The sequence below is a fragment of the Cetorhinus maximus genome, chromosome 10 (assembly GCF_964194155.1).
Source record: "Cetorhinus maximus chromosome 10, sCetMax3.hap1.1, whole genome shotgun sequence".
NCBI lineage: Eukaryota > Metazoa > Chordata > Chondrichthyes > Lamniformes > Cetorhinidae > Cetorhinus > Cetorhinus maximus.
The window spans coordinates 118,643,990-118,659,573 of NC_135888.1; the positions used below are offsets into that span (position 1 = coordinate 118,643,990).

Consider the following 15,584-nt stretch of genomic DNA (forward strand, 5'->3'; position numbering starts at 1 on the left):
CATGGGAGGGTATAGGGGTTGGTAAGGTCCATTCTGCAACTCAGTATAGATTTCTCATTTGCAACCCAACATCATTTTCCCCATGATAGGCTCACCTCCTTCATTGTCTTTACCATCTGTACAAGATGTCTCCATTGCAACATTGCACCCTGGTCCTCGCCAGCCAGTCTGGCAGACACAATGCCAACTGTTCTGGCTGAGAGTGCATCTCCCATTGCCATTGCACAGATCAGGGCAGCCATCTGTTATTTTTAAAAAGAAGAGATTAAAAGGAGATGTTATGAATGGCAATTCAGTTGCAAGATCCAAAGTGCCTATTAGCACTTAATACATCTGAAACCTGAAAACACATTAAGGCAGCAAATTCTATATGAAGGATTGATTTGAGTCTGCCAGTTAGTACTGTATGAATATAACCTTTAGTTGCTAAAGCTATTCAATGATTTGATGCTAAAAAAGGATAAAGTGTGACTTTTGTACTTATTAAACTAAATCTCCAATGTAATACCTTTTGACCATAAAGTAATCCATGTTAGAGTGACTGATGAAGCAGGCAAATCAATTTCAAAAACTAAATGAGTGTCTTATGAACCAAAAGGGAAAATTACAGAGTACCTTCCAAACTTTTTTGCCACAAATTAAATTAGGAGTAATTAGATAAAGCTTATTGTTGCTGCTGCTGGACTTTTGCATCAGTGACTCCTGTCTCCAGCACTTTGTTGAGCTTCTTATTCTCCTACTTCAGTAATCTCTTGTTAAGTGTCCTCAGTTTATCAACTTTTGATGGGTTCTGGTTCCATGGGTGGCAAATGACCATTCTTAACAGGTGATTTGGACAATGAGAATCTGGATCTGTACTATGCACCATTCCTATCAATTCTGAAATTAAGCATCATGCTCCGACTACTGAATTTGGTCTTCATTGGTAGTACTAAACAGTTGATAGTGAATGGACAGTGTATTTTCAATCACATCCCATTTTTATTCCATTGTGAAAAATGGATCGTAGTTTCATTACCACCATCTTCTGCTGGCGCCGAAGACCAATTTCACCCCCTTGATCTTATTAATCAATCATTAGAATGTTTACTTGCATAAAGAGAGATCCGCTATTTTGTACTTTTTTTTTCTTATCCTACCTCTCTTGCCACTTTTCCAAATGTTTATTATTTCCTTTGTAAACCTTTTTTAAAAATTTGTTCTTGGGGTGTGAATGGCACTGACAAGGTCAGCATTTATTGCCCATCCCTAACTGCTCTTGTGATGGTGGCGGTGAGCCATCTTCTTGAATTGTCCATGAGTTGTAGGCATACCCATGGTGCTGTTGGGGAGGGAGTTCCAGGATTTTGACTGAGCGACCGTGAAGGACTGGCAATTTAGTTCCAAGTCAGGGTGGTGCGTGCCTTGGAAGGTAATTTGCAGGTGGCAGTGTTCCCATGCCTCTGTTATCCTTGTTCTGATAGGTGGTACAGGGTTTGGAAGGTGCTGTCCCTTCTCTCCTGAGCATCTCCTGAGCCCCTATAATTTCATGTCTGAATTAATATTTGTCATGTTTATCATTTACATGGCTTAATTGTGTCCTCCAACATATACACACACAGATTTTTCAATTGGGACCATTGAATGCTGACCAGAATCAGGAATCCTAAATGGTTTTTCTTGTCTAATTTGATACAGCGGCCAACATTGTGCCCAGGCTACCTCTGAGTGAATTCAGCACCAATCAGCATTTGGAGCTTTGGAAAGTAGAAGAGTGAACAAGACCGTAGGTCAGATTCTTAAGTGCTTTTACTTTATTTTCACAATTGTCTCAGCCTATCATGTTACCTGTAGTTGTATACTTCAGGAACAACCTCTAGTTTTACTGTTAGTCTCTGCTTTATTTTTAACTCTTCCTCCTCATCTGGTGGAATATAGATCCACTCCTAATCACTTTCTTATGCCTCTTATACCTACCCAAACTGTTTGCAAATAATCCTTACCCAGAATAGGAGGCGCTAACTCAAGTTTGATCAAGTTTTCTTTCGCTTAAAAGTTATTCAGACATTCAAAACCTGATTGCGTTGGCTCATCCCCATTTTGCAGCAGTGATGGTTTCCAGGTGGCATGGGTGAGAAGCGATCATTTCTGTGTCTACCTCAATTCAACTTGTCTTAACAAAAGGAGGCTGAATTAGCAGGAAGATGCCATCCACTAGAATTCCTGCATGAGGGGGGGTGGTGGCATAGTGGTAATGTCACTGGATTAGCAATCGAAAGGCCTGGGCTAATGTTCTGTGGACACGGGTTCAAGTCCCAACACTTGAATGCCATTTATAAATCTGGAATCTAAACAAAAAGCTAGTCTCGGTAATAGTGACTATGAAATCATTGTCAATTGTCGTAAAAACCCATCAGGTTCACTAACGCCCTTTAGTGAAGGAAATCTGCTGTCCTTACCTGGTCTGGCATTAAGAGTCAATGTGGTTGACTCTTAATTCCCTCTGAAATGGTCAAGCAAGCCACTCGGTTGAATAAACTGCTAAGAAAGTCTAAAAGGAATGGAACCGGACAAACCACCCGGCAACGGCCTAGGCACCAGAAACGGCAACAGCACACCCAGCCCTGTTGCCCCTGCAAAGTCCTCCTTACAAACATCTGAGAACTTGTGCCAAAATTGGGAGAGCTGTCCCACAGACGAGTCAAACATCAGTCTGACAGAGACAAACTCATGGAATCATACCTTACAGACACTGCCCCAGACACCACCATTACCATCCATGGCTATGTCCTGTCCCACCAGCAGGACAGACCCAACACAGTGGTATACAGAGGAAGTTGCTATGGGAGTCCTCAAGATTGTCTCCGGACTCCATGAAGTCTCATGGCATCAGGTCAAATACAGGCAAGGAAACCTCCTGTGGATTACTATGTACTGCCTCCCCTTCAGCTGCTGAATCAGCACTCCTCCATGTTGAACACCACTTGGAAGAAGCGCTGAAGGTGGCAAGGGCACCTTCTAGATGGGTCCATCACCATGAGTGGCTCAGTAGCACCACTACAGACGGAGCTGGTCGAGTGCTAAAAAATATAGCTGCTAGACTGAGTCTGCAGCAGGTTGAGAGAGCCAACAAGGAAAAACCTACTTGAACTCATCCTCACCAATCTACCTGTCACAGATGCATTTGTCCATGACAGTATTGGTAGGAGTGACCACTGCACAGTTCTGTCTTCACATTGAGAATGCCCTCCATCGTGTTGTGTGGCATTACCACCGTGCTAAATGGGAAAGATTTCAAACAGATCTAGCAACTCAAAACTGGGCATCCATGAGGCACTGTGGTCATCATCAGCAGCAGCATTGTATTCAACCACAATCTGTAACCTCATGGCCCAGCATATCTCCCACTTAACCATTACCACCAAGTCAGGGGATCAACACTGGTTCAATGAAGAGTGCAGGAAGGCATGTCAGGAGCATAACCAGGCACATCTAAAAATGAGGTATCAAACTGGTGAAGCTACAGTACTACTTGCATGCCAAACAGCAAAAGAAGCACGTGATAGACAGAGCTAAGCGATCCCACAACCAACAGATCTAAGCTCTGCTGCCTTGCCACATCCAGTTGTGAATGATGGTGGACAATAAAACAATTAGCTGGAGGAGGAGGCTCCACAAATATCCTCATCCTCAATGATGGGGGTGCCCAGCACATCTGTGCAAAAGACAAGGCTGAAGCACTTGCAACAATCTTCTGCTAGAAGTGCTGAGTGGATGATCCATCACAGCCTTCTCCTGAGACCCCAGCATCACAGATACCAGTCTTCAGCCAATTTGATTCACTCCACTTGATATCAAGAAATTTCTGAAAGCACTTGATACTGCAAAGTCTATGGGCCCTGACAACATTCTGGCAATAGTACCAAAGACTGGTGCTCCAGAACTAGCTACTCCCCTAGCCAAACTGTCCTAGTACAGCTACAACACTGGCAACTACCGAGCAATGTGGAAAATTGCCCAGGTATATCCTGTCTGCAAAAGGACAAATCCAATCCTGCCAATTACCGCCCCATCAGTCTACTCTTGATAATCAGCAATGTAATGGAAGAGGTTGTCGATAGTGCTATTAAGACCCCCACTCAGCAATAACCTGCTCAACATGCTCATTTTGGGTTCTGCCAGGGCCCATCAGCTCCTGACCTCATTACAGCCTTGGTCCAAACATAGAAAAAAGAATTGAACTAAAGAGGTGAGGTGAGAGTGACTGCCCTTGACATCAAGGCAGCATTTGACCGAGTATAGCATCAAGGAGCCCTAGCAAAACTGGGATTAATGGGAATCAGGGGGAAACTATCCACTGGTTGGAGTCATACCTAGCACAAAGGAAGGTGTTTGTTATTGTTGGTGATCAATCATTTCAATTCCAGGACATCGCTGCAGGAGTTCCTCAGGGTAGTGTCCTAGGTCCAACCATCTTCAGCTGCTTCATCAATGATCTTCCCTCCATCATAAGGTCAGAAGTGGAGATGTTTCTGATGATTGTACAATGTGCAGCACCATTTGTGACTCCACAGATACTGAAGCAGCCCATGCCCATAAGCAACAAGACCTGGATAACATTCAGGCTTGGGCTATTAAGTGGCGTAACATTCGTGTCACACAAGTGTCAGGCAATGATCATCTCCAACAAGAGAAAATCCAACCATCTGCCCTTGACAGTTAATGGCATTATCATTGCTGAATCACCCACTATCAACATCCTGGGGGTTACCATTGACCAGGAACTGAACTGGACCAACCATAGAAATATTGGTGCTGCAAGAGCTGGTCAGAGACTGGGAATTCTGTGGAGGGTAGCTCACTTCCTTACTCCCCAGAGTCTGTCCACTATCTATAAGGCACAAGTCAGGAGTGTGATAGAATACTCTCCACTTGCCAGAATGAGTGCAGCTCCATCAACACCCAAGAAGCTCGATACCATCCAGGACAAAGCAGCCTGTTTGATTGGCACTCCATCCACCATCTCCAACATCCACTCCCTTCACCACCGACATATATTGGCAGCAGTGCATACCATCTACTAAATGCACTGCAATAACTCACCAAGGCTACTTCGACAGCACCTTCCAAATCTGCGACCTCCACCACCTAGATGGACAAGGGAAGCAGATGCATGGGAACACCATCCCCTTCAAGTTCCCCTTCAAGCCACACACCATCCTGACTTGGAACTACCTTGGCGTTCCTTCATTGTCTCTGGGTCAAAATCCTGGAACTCCCTTCCTAACAGCACTCTAGGTGCTCCTACCATATATGGTCTCCAGCTGTCAAAAAGGTGGCTCACCACCAAGGGCAATTAGGGATGGGTAATAAATGCTGGCCTAGCCATCAATGCCCACATCCCATGGAGGAAAAAAAAGTCTCACCTCTGGCGACTGAACATACTGTCTGTCTGCATGAAAGCAGACATGGGATGCGCTCCGAGATTCTGAAAAGCCAGTTCTTTACAACAGCTAATCTCAAAGTGTCTGGCTGCAATAAAGAAAGTAGCTTTTCTGGAAGAATGCATACTTAAATCTTTTTAGTTTTGGTGAACCTGGTTTCTAGCAGATTGTCAACACCTCTATTTCTGGCTGCCACCACCTCCTGAACCATCTAGTGGTTAAAGCATCTGCACCACTCTGGAAACTACCAATTTTATCACTGCTTCACCCTGGGAATTCTTATGGGATCAGGCTGTCCATTTGCCGGCTTGGAGAAAGTCCTGCCCTTTCATTGTTATGGCGAGGGAGCAAGGACACAGAATTCAGTTACCTGTATTAGCTAATATATTAATTTCTCACACAGTATTGTTTAATAACTCTTGCCAACCAGTTTCCCTGATGGTATAGTTGATATTGAGCTCTTAACCAAGATGATCTATGGGAATTAAATATATTAAATGCAAACATTAGCTCCAACTCGCTTTTAAAAGGGATGCTTAATAGAGAGACTCAATCTGCTGTATGTATAGTGGTTACTTAAAAATCAGATTTAATTTGTGTGATTTTATGGACAGCTGAATGAAGACACACTGTTTTGACTGACAGGTTAATTATATTTCGAAAAGTCAGTGACAAAAATATGTCACAGATTGAAGAAAATCTAGCACCAAGAACTGCAACTTATGGTTAATCAAAAGCGTGATAGACTTGATCAGGAAACATCAAAAAGAACAAACAAAGATAAAAGGTAATGGAACAATAATTAGTACTGTTCCTTACAGATCCTATCTTTTCAAAAGAAGATCTTTACCTTTGAAAAATAAAGATGCTTTTTTGAAATCTAAGAATTCTTTTGGATAAGTTAAAGAAGTTCAAAAAGGAAACCATCACATTTCAAGAAAAAAAGAACTTCCATTGCATGGAAACAAGTTAAATTTCTCTCCGAGTGGAACTCAAAACTGCCACTTTCACTGCTGTGTAGGACAGAAAAAAACAATTAAAGGCATGAAGTGTAAACTATGATATGCTAACAACTTCCATCTTTCAAATTAAGCAACAACCTGGGCAGGAAATCGGGACAGTTTGCACCAGTTTTTTGGGTGCTATGAGCACCCTTAAAGCTCCAGAATGGCTCCTATGATGTACGTGCACAGTTTGGGGTGAATCACACTCGACGCCATATAAGTGAGGCGTGAGCAGATGTGCAGCAAATGGCTTTCAGGTGTATGCAGTGCAAGTACATCGTGATGTCATTCTGCATCAGATGCTGATTTGATGTCAGCGGTGTCAATTTGCAGCACAAACCTCCAGCCAATGTCCTTTCTTAAACTTGCACAGGCTTTTTTTGTTTCTTTCATGGGATGTGGCCATCGCTGGCTCGGCTGGCACTTTTATTGCCCATCGCTAATTACCCTTGAGAAGGTGGTGGTGAGCTACCTTCTTGAACCGCTGCAGTCCATGTGGTGCAAGAACGCCCACAGTGCTACTCAGGAAGGAGTTCCAGGAGTTTGACCCAGCAACAGTGAATGACAGGCCATATAGTTCCAAGTAAGGATGGTGTGAGGCTTGGAGATGGACTTGCAGGTGTGGTGTTCCCATGCGTCTACTGCCCTTGTCCTTCAAGGTGGTAGAGGTCGCGGGTTTGGAAGGTGCTGTTGAAGGAGCCTTGGTGAGTTGCTGCAATGCATCTTGTAGATGGTACACACTGCTGCCTATATATGTCGGTGGTGGAGGGAGTGCATGTTGGAGGTGTTGGACGGGGTGCCAATCAAACAGGCCGCTTTGCCCTGGATGGTGTTGAGCTTCTGGAGTGCTGTTGGAGCTGCATACATCCAGGCAAGTGGAGGATATTTCATCACACTCTTGACTTGTGCCTTGTAGATGACTTTGGGGAATCAGTATTTGCAGTATCAAATGCTTTCAGCCATTTATTGATATCAGGTGGAGTGAGTCGAATTGGCTGAAGATAGGCATCTGTGATGCTGGGGACCTCAGGAGAAGGCCATGCATTCAGCAGCAGGAAGAGCCCTCCAATGTGCTTTTTACAGGGAGCTTCGTCTACTTACAGGTTAGTTGCTGGTTGACAAAGCAGCCCGCTTGGTTGGGATTCTCTCCATCACCTTAAACATTCACTCCCTCCACCACTGACGCACAGTGACAGCAGTGTGTACTATCTACAAGATGCACCGCAGCAACTCACCAAGGCGCCTTCGACAGCACGTTCCAAACCTGCAGCCTCCACCAGCTAGAAGTACAACGGCGCAGGTGCTTGGGAATACCACCATCTGCAAGTTCCCGTCCAAGCAACATACCATCCAGACGTGGAACTATATCGCCGTTCCTTCACTGTTATTAGATCAAAATCCTGGAACTTCCTTCCTAATAGCACTGTGGATGTATCTAACTCACATGGGCTGCAGTGGTTCAAGAAAGTAGCTCACCACCACCTTCTCATGGGCAATTAGGGATGGGCAATAAATGTTGGCCTAGCCAGCGAAGCCCACATCCCGTGAAAGAATTAAAAAGATATCTTCTAACTTTTGCTTAGATTCTGCAATTGTTTGGTGTTTTGTCTAGTTGTTTAAAGTTTCAAAAGTCGATTGAGTTATGTGGTAGGTGCTGAAGGACATTTATGCTGACTGCAAGGTTTCTGCACAAACCACTTGCTCCCAGGAATGCTGCACTAGTAGCCATTCTCCTTGGAATACACCATGATTTGGCTAATGAACAGAGATGCAGAGCAGGCTACGCTGCAGGAAGGAGGAGAAGGAGAGGGAGAAGGGCTCTCAGCAGGAGGCCTTATCCTTCCAGGGTGCTCAGAGAGCAATTCTCCTATCTGGACCTCAGTGGGGAACAATGTGTGAAACTTCCGCATTTCACTAAGGACATCCTTACTGAAATCTGCCAGCTGCTGTAAAATCAGAGCAGGGCATAGGATCGCAATGTCAGTGGCCATGAAGGTGACTGTGGACATGTGATTTTATGCATCTGGCTCCTTCCTGACTGGAGCTGGAAATATTTGCAACATTTTGCAGTTTGCTGTCTGCTGTCATGTAAGGAGGGTCACTGTAGCTCTGTCTTCCAAGATAGTCAACTCTATTTCATTCTTCCTTATAAGAGTAGTCAGAATGAGCAAATGACTTTATTAGGATTGCAGGCTTCCTCATGATGCAGTGTGTTATTGACTGCACACACATCACTTTGCAGGTGCTGCAAGCCAACTCTGCTGTATACCAGAACCAAAAGGGGTTTCATTCCCTCAACATCCTGCTGGCGTGTAACCATATGCAACAATACCTGGCACAGTCACGCTGCCTTTGTTCTGTGGGAATTTGAGACAGCATGGCAAACCAAAGGGTGGACCCCTGGGCATCAAGGCTATCAACTGACCACATGGCTGATGACTCTATGGTACATACAACAGAAGTCATGCTGCCACATGAAAAGTTATTGGGCTGACCACTGGTGTGCTGAAACAATGTTTTCGCCGCCTGGACTGCTCTGTACCTGGCAGAATGTGTATAAGATCTGTGGAGGTCTGCTGCATGCTGCACAATGTCACCATCATGGATGGGTAGCCCTTGTCACCAGCTATACGGTGAGCAGCTGAGGAGCAGAAGGATGAGGAGAAGGTGAAGCAAGAAGAGGAAGGGAGGTGGTAACCTAAGCAGCCCTTTCTGACAGGCTGTCCAGTCAGAATTGAACAGTGATACCCGTAACCACAAACACAATTCCCCATTTACTAATTCGCCCAAACCTTACACTCTCCCCGTCACTGACCTCTCAGCATCCATTTGGCCACAATGCAAAAATAAAAACCATCACAAAATAAACATTTCAAACGAAATTTATAAACAAAAACCTAGGCCATTTTGCAAACAAAAGTCACAAATCACCCTTGTGCCTTCCCTTAGCGCTTATCTTCTGTGCATCTTTTCCTGTCCTGTGCTCCTACACCTCAGTTACTGCAGCATGGTTGGTGGAAGACTGCTGACTTTCAGTGGAACATGAGAAACAGGAGCAGGAGTAGATCATTCAACACTTGAGCCTGCTCCGAGATTCAATAAGATCATGGCAGATCTGATTGTGGCTTTTACTCCACTTTCCTGCCTGCACCCAATAACCCTTGACTCCCTTGTCAATCAAAAATTTGTCGAACTCAGCCTTAATATATTCAATGACCCAGCCTCCACTGCTCACTGGAGAAGAGAATTCCATTCGCTAATCAGCCTCTGAGAAAAGAAATTCCTCCTTAACTCCATTCTAAATGGGAGACACCTTATTTTTAAACTGTGTCACCAGTTCTAAATTCCCCAATAAGGGGAAACATCCTCTAAGCATCTACCGCACACCAAGACCCTACAGAATCTTATTTGTTTCAATAAGATCACCTCTCATTCTTCTAAATTGCAATGAGTATAGGCCCAAACTACTCAATCTTCCCTCATAAGGCAGACCCCTCATGCCAGGAATCAGCCTAGCGAACATTGTCTGCACTGCTTCCAATGCAAGTAAGATTTTTTTTTCAATCATGGGATGTGGGCGTCGCTGGCTAGCTAGGCCAGCATTTATTAGCCATCCCTAATTGCCCTTGAGAAAGTAGTGGTAAGCTGCCTTCTTGCCCACAGTGCAGTTAGGGAGGGAGTTCCAGGATTTTGACCCAGCGACAGTGAAGGAACGGTGATATATTTCCAAGTCAGGATGGTGAGTGACTTGGAGCGGCACCTCCAGGTGGTGGTGTTCCCATGTGTCTGCTACCCTGGCCTTTCTAGGTGGTGGCAGTCGTAGGTTTGGAAGGTGCTGTCTAAGGAGCTTTGGTGGTGGTACACACTGCTGCCACTGTGCATCGGTGGTGGAGGGAGTGAATGTTTGTAGATGGGGTGTCAATGAAGTGGGCTGCTTTGTCCTGGATGGTGTCAAGCTTCTTGGGTGTTGTTGGAGCTGCACTCATCCAGTCAATTGGAGAGTATTCCATCACACTCCTGACTTGTGCATTGTAGATGGTGGACAGGCTTTGGGGAGTTAGGAGGTGAGTTTCTCGCCACAGGATTCCTAGCTTCTGACTTGCTCTTGTAGGCACAACATTTATATCGCGAGTCCAGTTCAGTTTTTTGTCAATGGTAATTCCCAGGATGTTGATAGTGGGGGGCTCAGTGATGGTAATGCCATTGAATGTCAAAGGATGATGATTAGATTCTCTCTTGTTGGAGATGGTCATTGCCTAGTACTTGTGTGGCATGAATGTTACTTGCCACTCATCAGCCCAAGCCTGGATTTTGTCCAGGTCTTGCTGCATTTGGACATGGACTGCTTCAGTATCTGAGAAGACACGAACGGTGATGAACATTGTGCAATCATCAGCGGACATTCCCACTTCTGACCTTGTGGTGGAATGAAAGTCATTGATAAAGCAGCTGAAGATGGTTAGGCCTAGGACACTACCCTGAGGAATTCCTGCTATGATATCCTGGAACTGAAATGATTGATCTCCAACAACCACAACCATCTTAGTTTGTGCTAGGTATGACTCCAGCCAGCAGAGAGTTTTCCCTCCTTAAGTAAGGTAAGAGACTGCAGAAATCCTTGGGGGATAACCCTTGAGCAGCTCTGGGTATAGAAGACCCAGTTGTGGACTGCAGCACCTCAGCATTGATGGCAGCAGTGTTGGTTGGCTGCCTAACAGGCAACAGCGAGGGCACTGGTGGAGTAGCAGTGGTGGAAGGATGAGTGCTGTTATCCTCAGCGATGACAGCAAGCTCATACTCTGTTGAGCTACTGCCACTCTGCTGGCATAGTAGTGCCTTAGCTGCACTTGTGCTATCCTTCCTCCCTGTCTTGACTGCAGGCCACTTGTGCCCAGGGTTTCACTATGTGCAGATCCAGCCTGCATGCTATTCTCTAAGTTATGTGCAGTGTCAGTATTGAGTTGGCAACAGTGATTGTGAAATCAAGTCATGTTGCATCTTCACCGTTTCTCCCTTCTTGCTGTTTCTCTACCAGCTGGTCGAATTGCACTTCTTGCATATCTGAAAGGAGAAAAGCACAGAGGTGAGATTAGGGTGAGGAATTGGGGTGGGGAAAGAGGTGCATGCTCATACCATCTGAAGCTTGGAAATCAAAAAGATTATGGGATGAGGCGGAGGTGGAATGTGAGAAAGATAAGGCATGAGGATACCATCCTCCTCAATGGTTTCAGCCCCACCACTGGCCCTAGTCTCAGCAATGGGCATCTCAATAATGGCCAGCAGCGTCTCCTTCGTGGGAATTAAGACAAAAAAGCACGCTGTCCCCTCTGGTTAGGCCTGCTGCCTCTCATTGCTCTGCAACTGAGAGGGAAACACGTCAATGAGTGTCGTGCAATGTATCTGGGTGATGTGGCTGGCATGGTTTAACAGTGGCAGTGTGTGCAGACTGTAAGCTGTGAGTGTGAGGTTTTCGGCAGTGTGAAGGTGTGATGAAGCATATGATTGTCAGGTATGAGTCCTGATTGATAGAGTTTGCTGTTAGGTGAGAGATGGGAAGCTGGATTTTATGCTCCCCTGCCGGCGGATTTGATGGCGGGGGGGGGTGCACGTAAAATCCAGTGGGTGGCATTCCCGCTGCCTACACGCCTACCCCCAACCTGTCTGAAACTTCACTCGGGCAGGGGAGGTGCTGGGCGGCCTGCCTATCCTTGGGCCTATTGAGACCCATCAATGGCCAAATAATGGTATTTTACCACCTGGGGGGGTGGGGGTTGGGTGGGAAGGGTGGGTAGGGTGAGGTGGAGAGGGTTGGGCATGTCATGCAGAAAGCCTGGCAGATTTAGCTGCATGGGCTGCTGTCAGGTGATGGGGCCATCCTACTTTGGGCCCATCGGAGGCACGCCCCCAACAGGTTTTACCCCACTTAACTCTCCCTCTGGCCTCTTGAGCCCGGTTCCCCCACACCCCATCCCCCCCACTAACATCACACGCCGAGACGCTGACCCTGGATTTAGCAGTCAGTACAGGCTCCTCAGCATTGGGGACTGCTTTTAGTCTCAGCAATGACTAATGTTCGTGGTGGTGCTGGGAGGACCACAGAGTTGCTGGCCAATCTGATTGGTCGGCAGCTCTCCAAGGCGGAACTTCCTCCAAAAAGAGAGGCAGAAATCTTGCCTTAAAGCAATTAACACTTTTCCCAGCCCTAAAAGGCTGGGGGGAAGCCATCAGGATCGTGGGCGGGCTCCTTCTGAACCTTTTAGCCAGGGGTCGGAAACCACGGCGCCTTGTAAAATTCAGCCCAGGGTGTGGTGAATTCAACAGCATCTGAGGCTATTGGTGCATTTGGCAGGATATACCATTCAAAGAGGCATTCAACGATCTTTACCACTTGTGTGAGGTCCTTGAACTTCTTGTGGCACTGCATCCAGGCCCTCAGGCCTTGGCTCCAGGCATTGACCTCCATGGCTATCTCTTCCCACTGCTTTCTGACTGTGTGTCTGGAATGTCTCTTGTCCTTCTGCAGATAGAGGACATTTCTCCTCCTGTCCACATCCTCCACCAAGGCCTCCAGTGCAGCCCCTTGTAAACCTTGGAGCCCACACTCTCTGAGTGTCATACCATTCTGCAGTGTTTTCCAGGGCAGGGTCATTTCCTGAAGATTGCCAGCATAAGCTGCAGCCACAATGTACCTCCTCTTTAGGAGTTACAGGGTGGTTTGAGCAGTGCAGGCTAGCTTTACGTTATAGTGCTTCAAAAACTTTTTCCTGGTGTGATCCCATTTTAATGCCTCAGACTTCGTGTGACCCTGGGGTGGGGAGGGGTGGGGTTAGCTTCAGCTGCTGTGCGTGGAGGGGGCAGTGGTGGGTGGGAGGAGTTCAGCGCGGTGGGTGTTGTTTAAAAGGCAGGGTCTTTTAACAAGACAAACACCTACCTTTTCAAAGGCATTTTTTCCAGCTGTGATCGGGTCTCAGATATCTGTCCTTTAGGTTATGCCAATAAAAAAAAAGCTGATGATTTAAAAGGGCCTCGCAGTTGTTAATATTCAGTCTGAGCTACACGGCGGCCACTGCTGCCTTGGAGCTCGCGACGTCCAGTGTTTGGGAAACCCTGCTTTGAGTGGTGCTAGCCACTCACAATCTCGGATCTTTGTTGATGTGTCCAGTTAATCAACAGCATAGTTCGTGCTGGCTGGATGGTGAAATCATTGAAAGGAGCCAGCAGCTTGAAGTTGACATGCTGCCTGAATCGCAAATAATGGAAGCAGGTTCATCACACATCGCAGTCTCTGTGCCTGTTTTTGGGTGCCGTTGAGTTTAGCCCTCATTTTCTAAATGGCTGACAGAGGGAAATCAACCCGAACCTTGTCCATTTAACACTTTTGTAGCAATGCCTAGAACCTAATGAACTATCCAGGTTGATGATTAAACCTGACTCACACTGCTGAAATATTGTCTGGCAGTTCATTTCCTTTCCCTTCTTTCCCTCATTACTTGTCTTTTCCTCCTCTTGACTCTCCAAGTAGTGGAGCAAGATAAGCAAAAAAATTATAACCGCAAACTCCTTTGCAATTCCTTTTAAAAATAATGTGGGTAAACTTGGCTGTGTGTGGCTGTATAAACTGAGCAATAACGAATTGGCATTGAATTGACGTCAATGGAAATAAAAAATCAGAAGGTGTTTAAAACGTGATGTGGATTTGCTATCACCCATTTTTACAGGGTTGCTCCAAGTCACAACTCCCCCCAATGATTTGTGAATGAGGCCAAATATCTTCAATGAACTAAATCTTTGGCAAATGTCACTTTGTGATCTTCCACTTCGAATTGCTTGGAGGTTCCTGGGTGATGCATTTGTAATTTCCCTCCCGGTGATTAACTCCTGGCCTCCTGCCGCATGTTTTAAAAATTGTTTCACAGAGTGTGATTGTCACTGGCCAGGACAGCATTTATTGCCTATCCCTGATTGCCCTTGAGAAGGTGTTGGTGAGCTACCTTCTTGAACTACTGCGGTCCGTGCAGGAAGGGAGTTCCAGGATTTTGATCCAGTGACAGTGAAGGAATGGTGACATAGTTCCAAGTCAGGATGGTGTGTGGCTTGGTGGGGAACTTGCAGGTGGTTGTATTCCCATGCACCTGCTGTCCTTGCCCTTCGTGATGGTAGAGGTTGAGAGTTTGGGAGGTGCTATAATATAATGCCTGAGTCCAGGAACCCACCATGGTAGAGACAGTCCTGCATCCTTCTTCATGAAATTGACGTGTTAGTCCATCACAGATGCAAGGTTTCTTACAGCAACTGCAAAAATTCTCTCACATGTCAAGGGATAAATTGATTTGGCTATTTTTGATGTGCAGCTGATTGTGTATGCTAGCCCTCAGTCAGCTTCCATTTAATCACAGTTCCCATTCTGTTTTTGAGGTTATACACATCATAAAATGTGAAGGTCTTGTTGCGCCTGGTTATGAAAGGTTAACAATTTTTCATTACAAACTGCAAGGCACAGATTGTGTTTTGTCAGGAACTGAGGTCTGACACTAATATAACCCTTTCTCTCCAGACACACCACATGTACTAACTACAACTTTTTACAACTCACTCAGTCACTCTCAGTTCTGTTTCTATGATGTCTGAATTAAAAATGGAACTAAGAAGGAAAAGCCAAATCTCCAAATTTATCTATCTTCTTGCTCCAAACAGAGAAAAGAACACATGAGTTTGCTAAACATGCTCCAAGATCAAACAAAACCACATTAGGAGGCAATTATCTAGAGCATAAACATTGGCATTGACCAGTAAGGCCGAATGGTCTGTTTCTGTGCTGCAGATTCTATGTACTCTGAGTAATTCTATGTAATTGGGTTCCATTGCTGTAGGAAAAGGAAATAAATTAAATATAATGAATACCAAGCCTGCAAACTGGGGACAAACCTTCCACTGCTTTTCCTAAACAGTGTGCTTGGCAAATAAAACACATTTTCATGGAGTCTGGAAGACTCCCCACATCCTGCCCCATTTCCAATTGATCCAAGTGTTGCGGTAGAGGAAAGGGGGTGGGGTATGATTCACACAGGAGACAAACCTGAACTCAGCATAGCCATTTGAACTGCAGCTATTACTAAGTTTAAAAAAAACCCTTCTCTGGACTGCTTTGATTGACAGG

General features: G+C 45.6%; 1 protein-coding gene across 5 annotated transcripts in view; it reads right to left on the minus strand.

Annotated features, from left to right (window-relative positions):
• The window catches only part of LOC144685974 (teneurin-2-like), a 555,228-nt gene that overhangs the window by 96,639 nt on the left and 443,005 nt on the right, over nucleotides 1-15,584 (minus strand). For all 5 annotated transcript variants that reach the window (XM_078551059.1, XM_078551058.1, XM_078551057.1 and 2 more), the window contains one exon: nucleotides 96-242. In XM_078551059.1, the coding sequence (XP_078407185.1) occupies nucleotides 96-242 (147 nt within the window). The remainder of the gene's footprint in view (nucleotides 1-95; nucleotides 243-15,584) is intronic.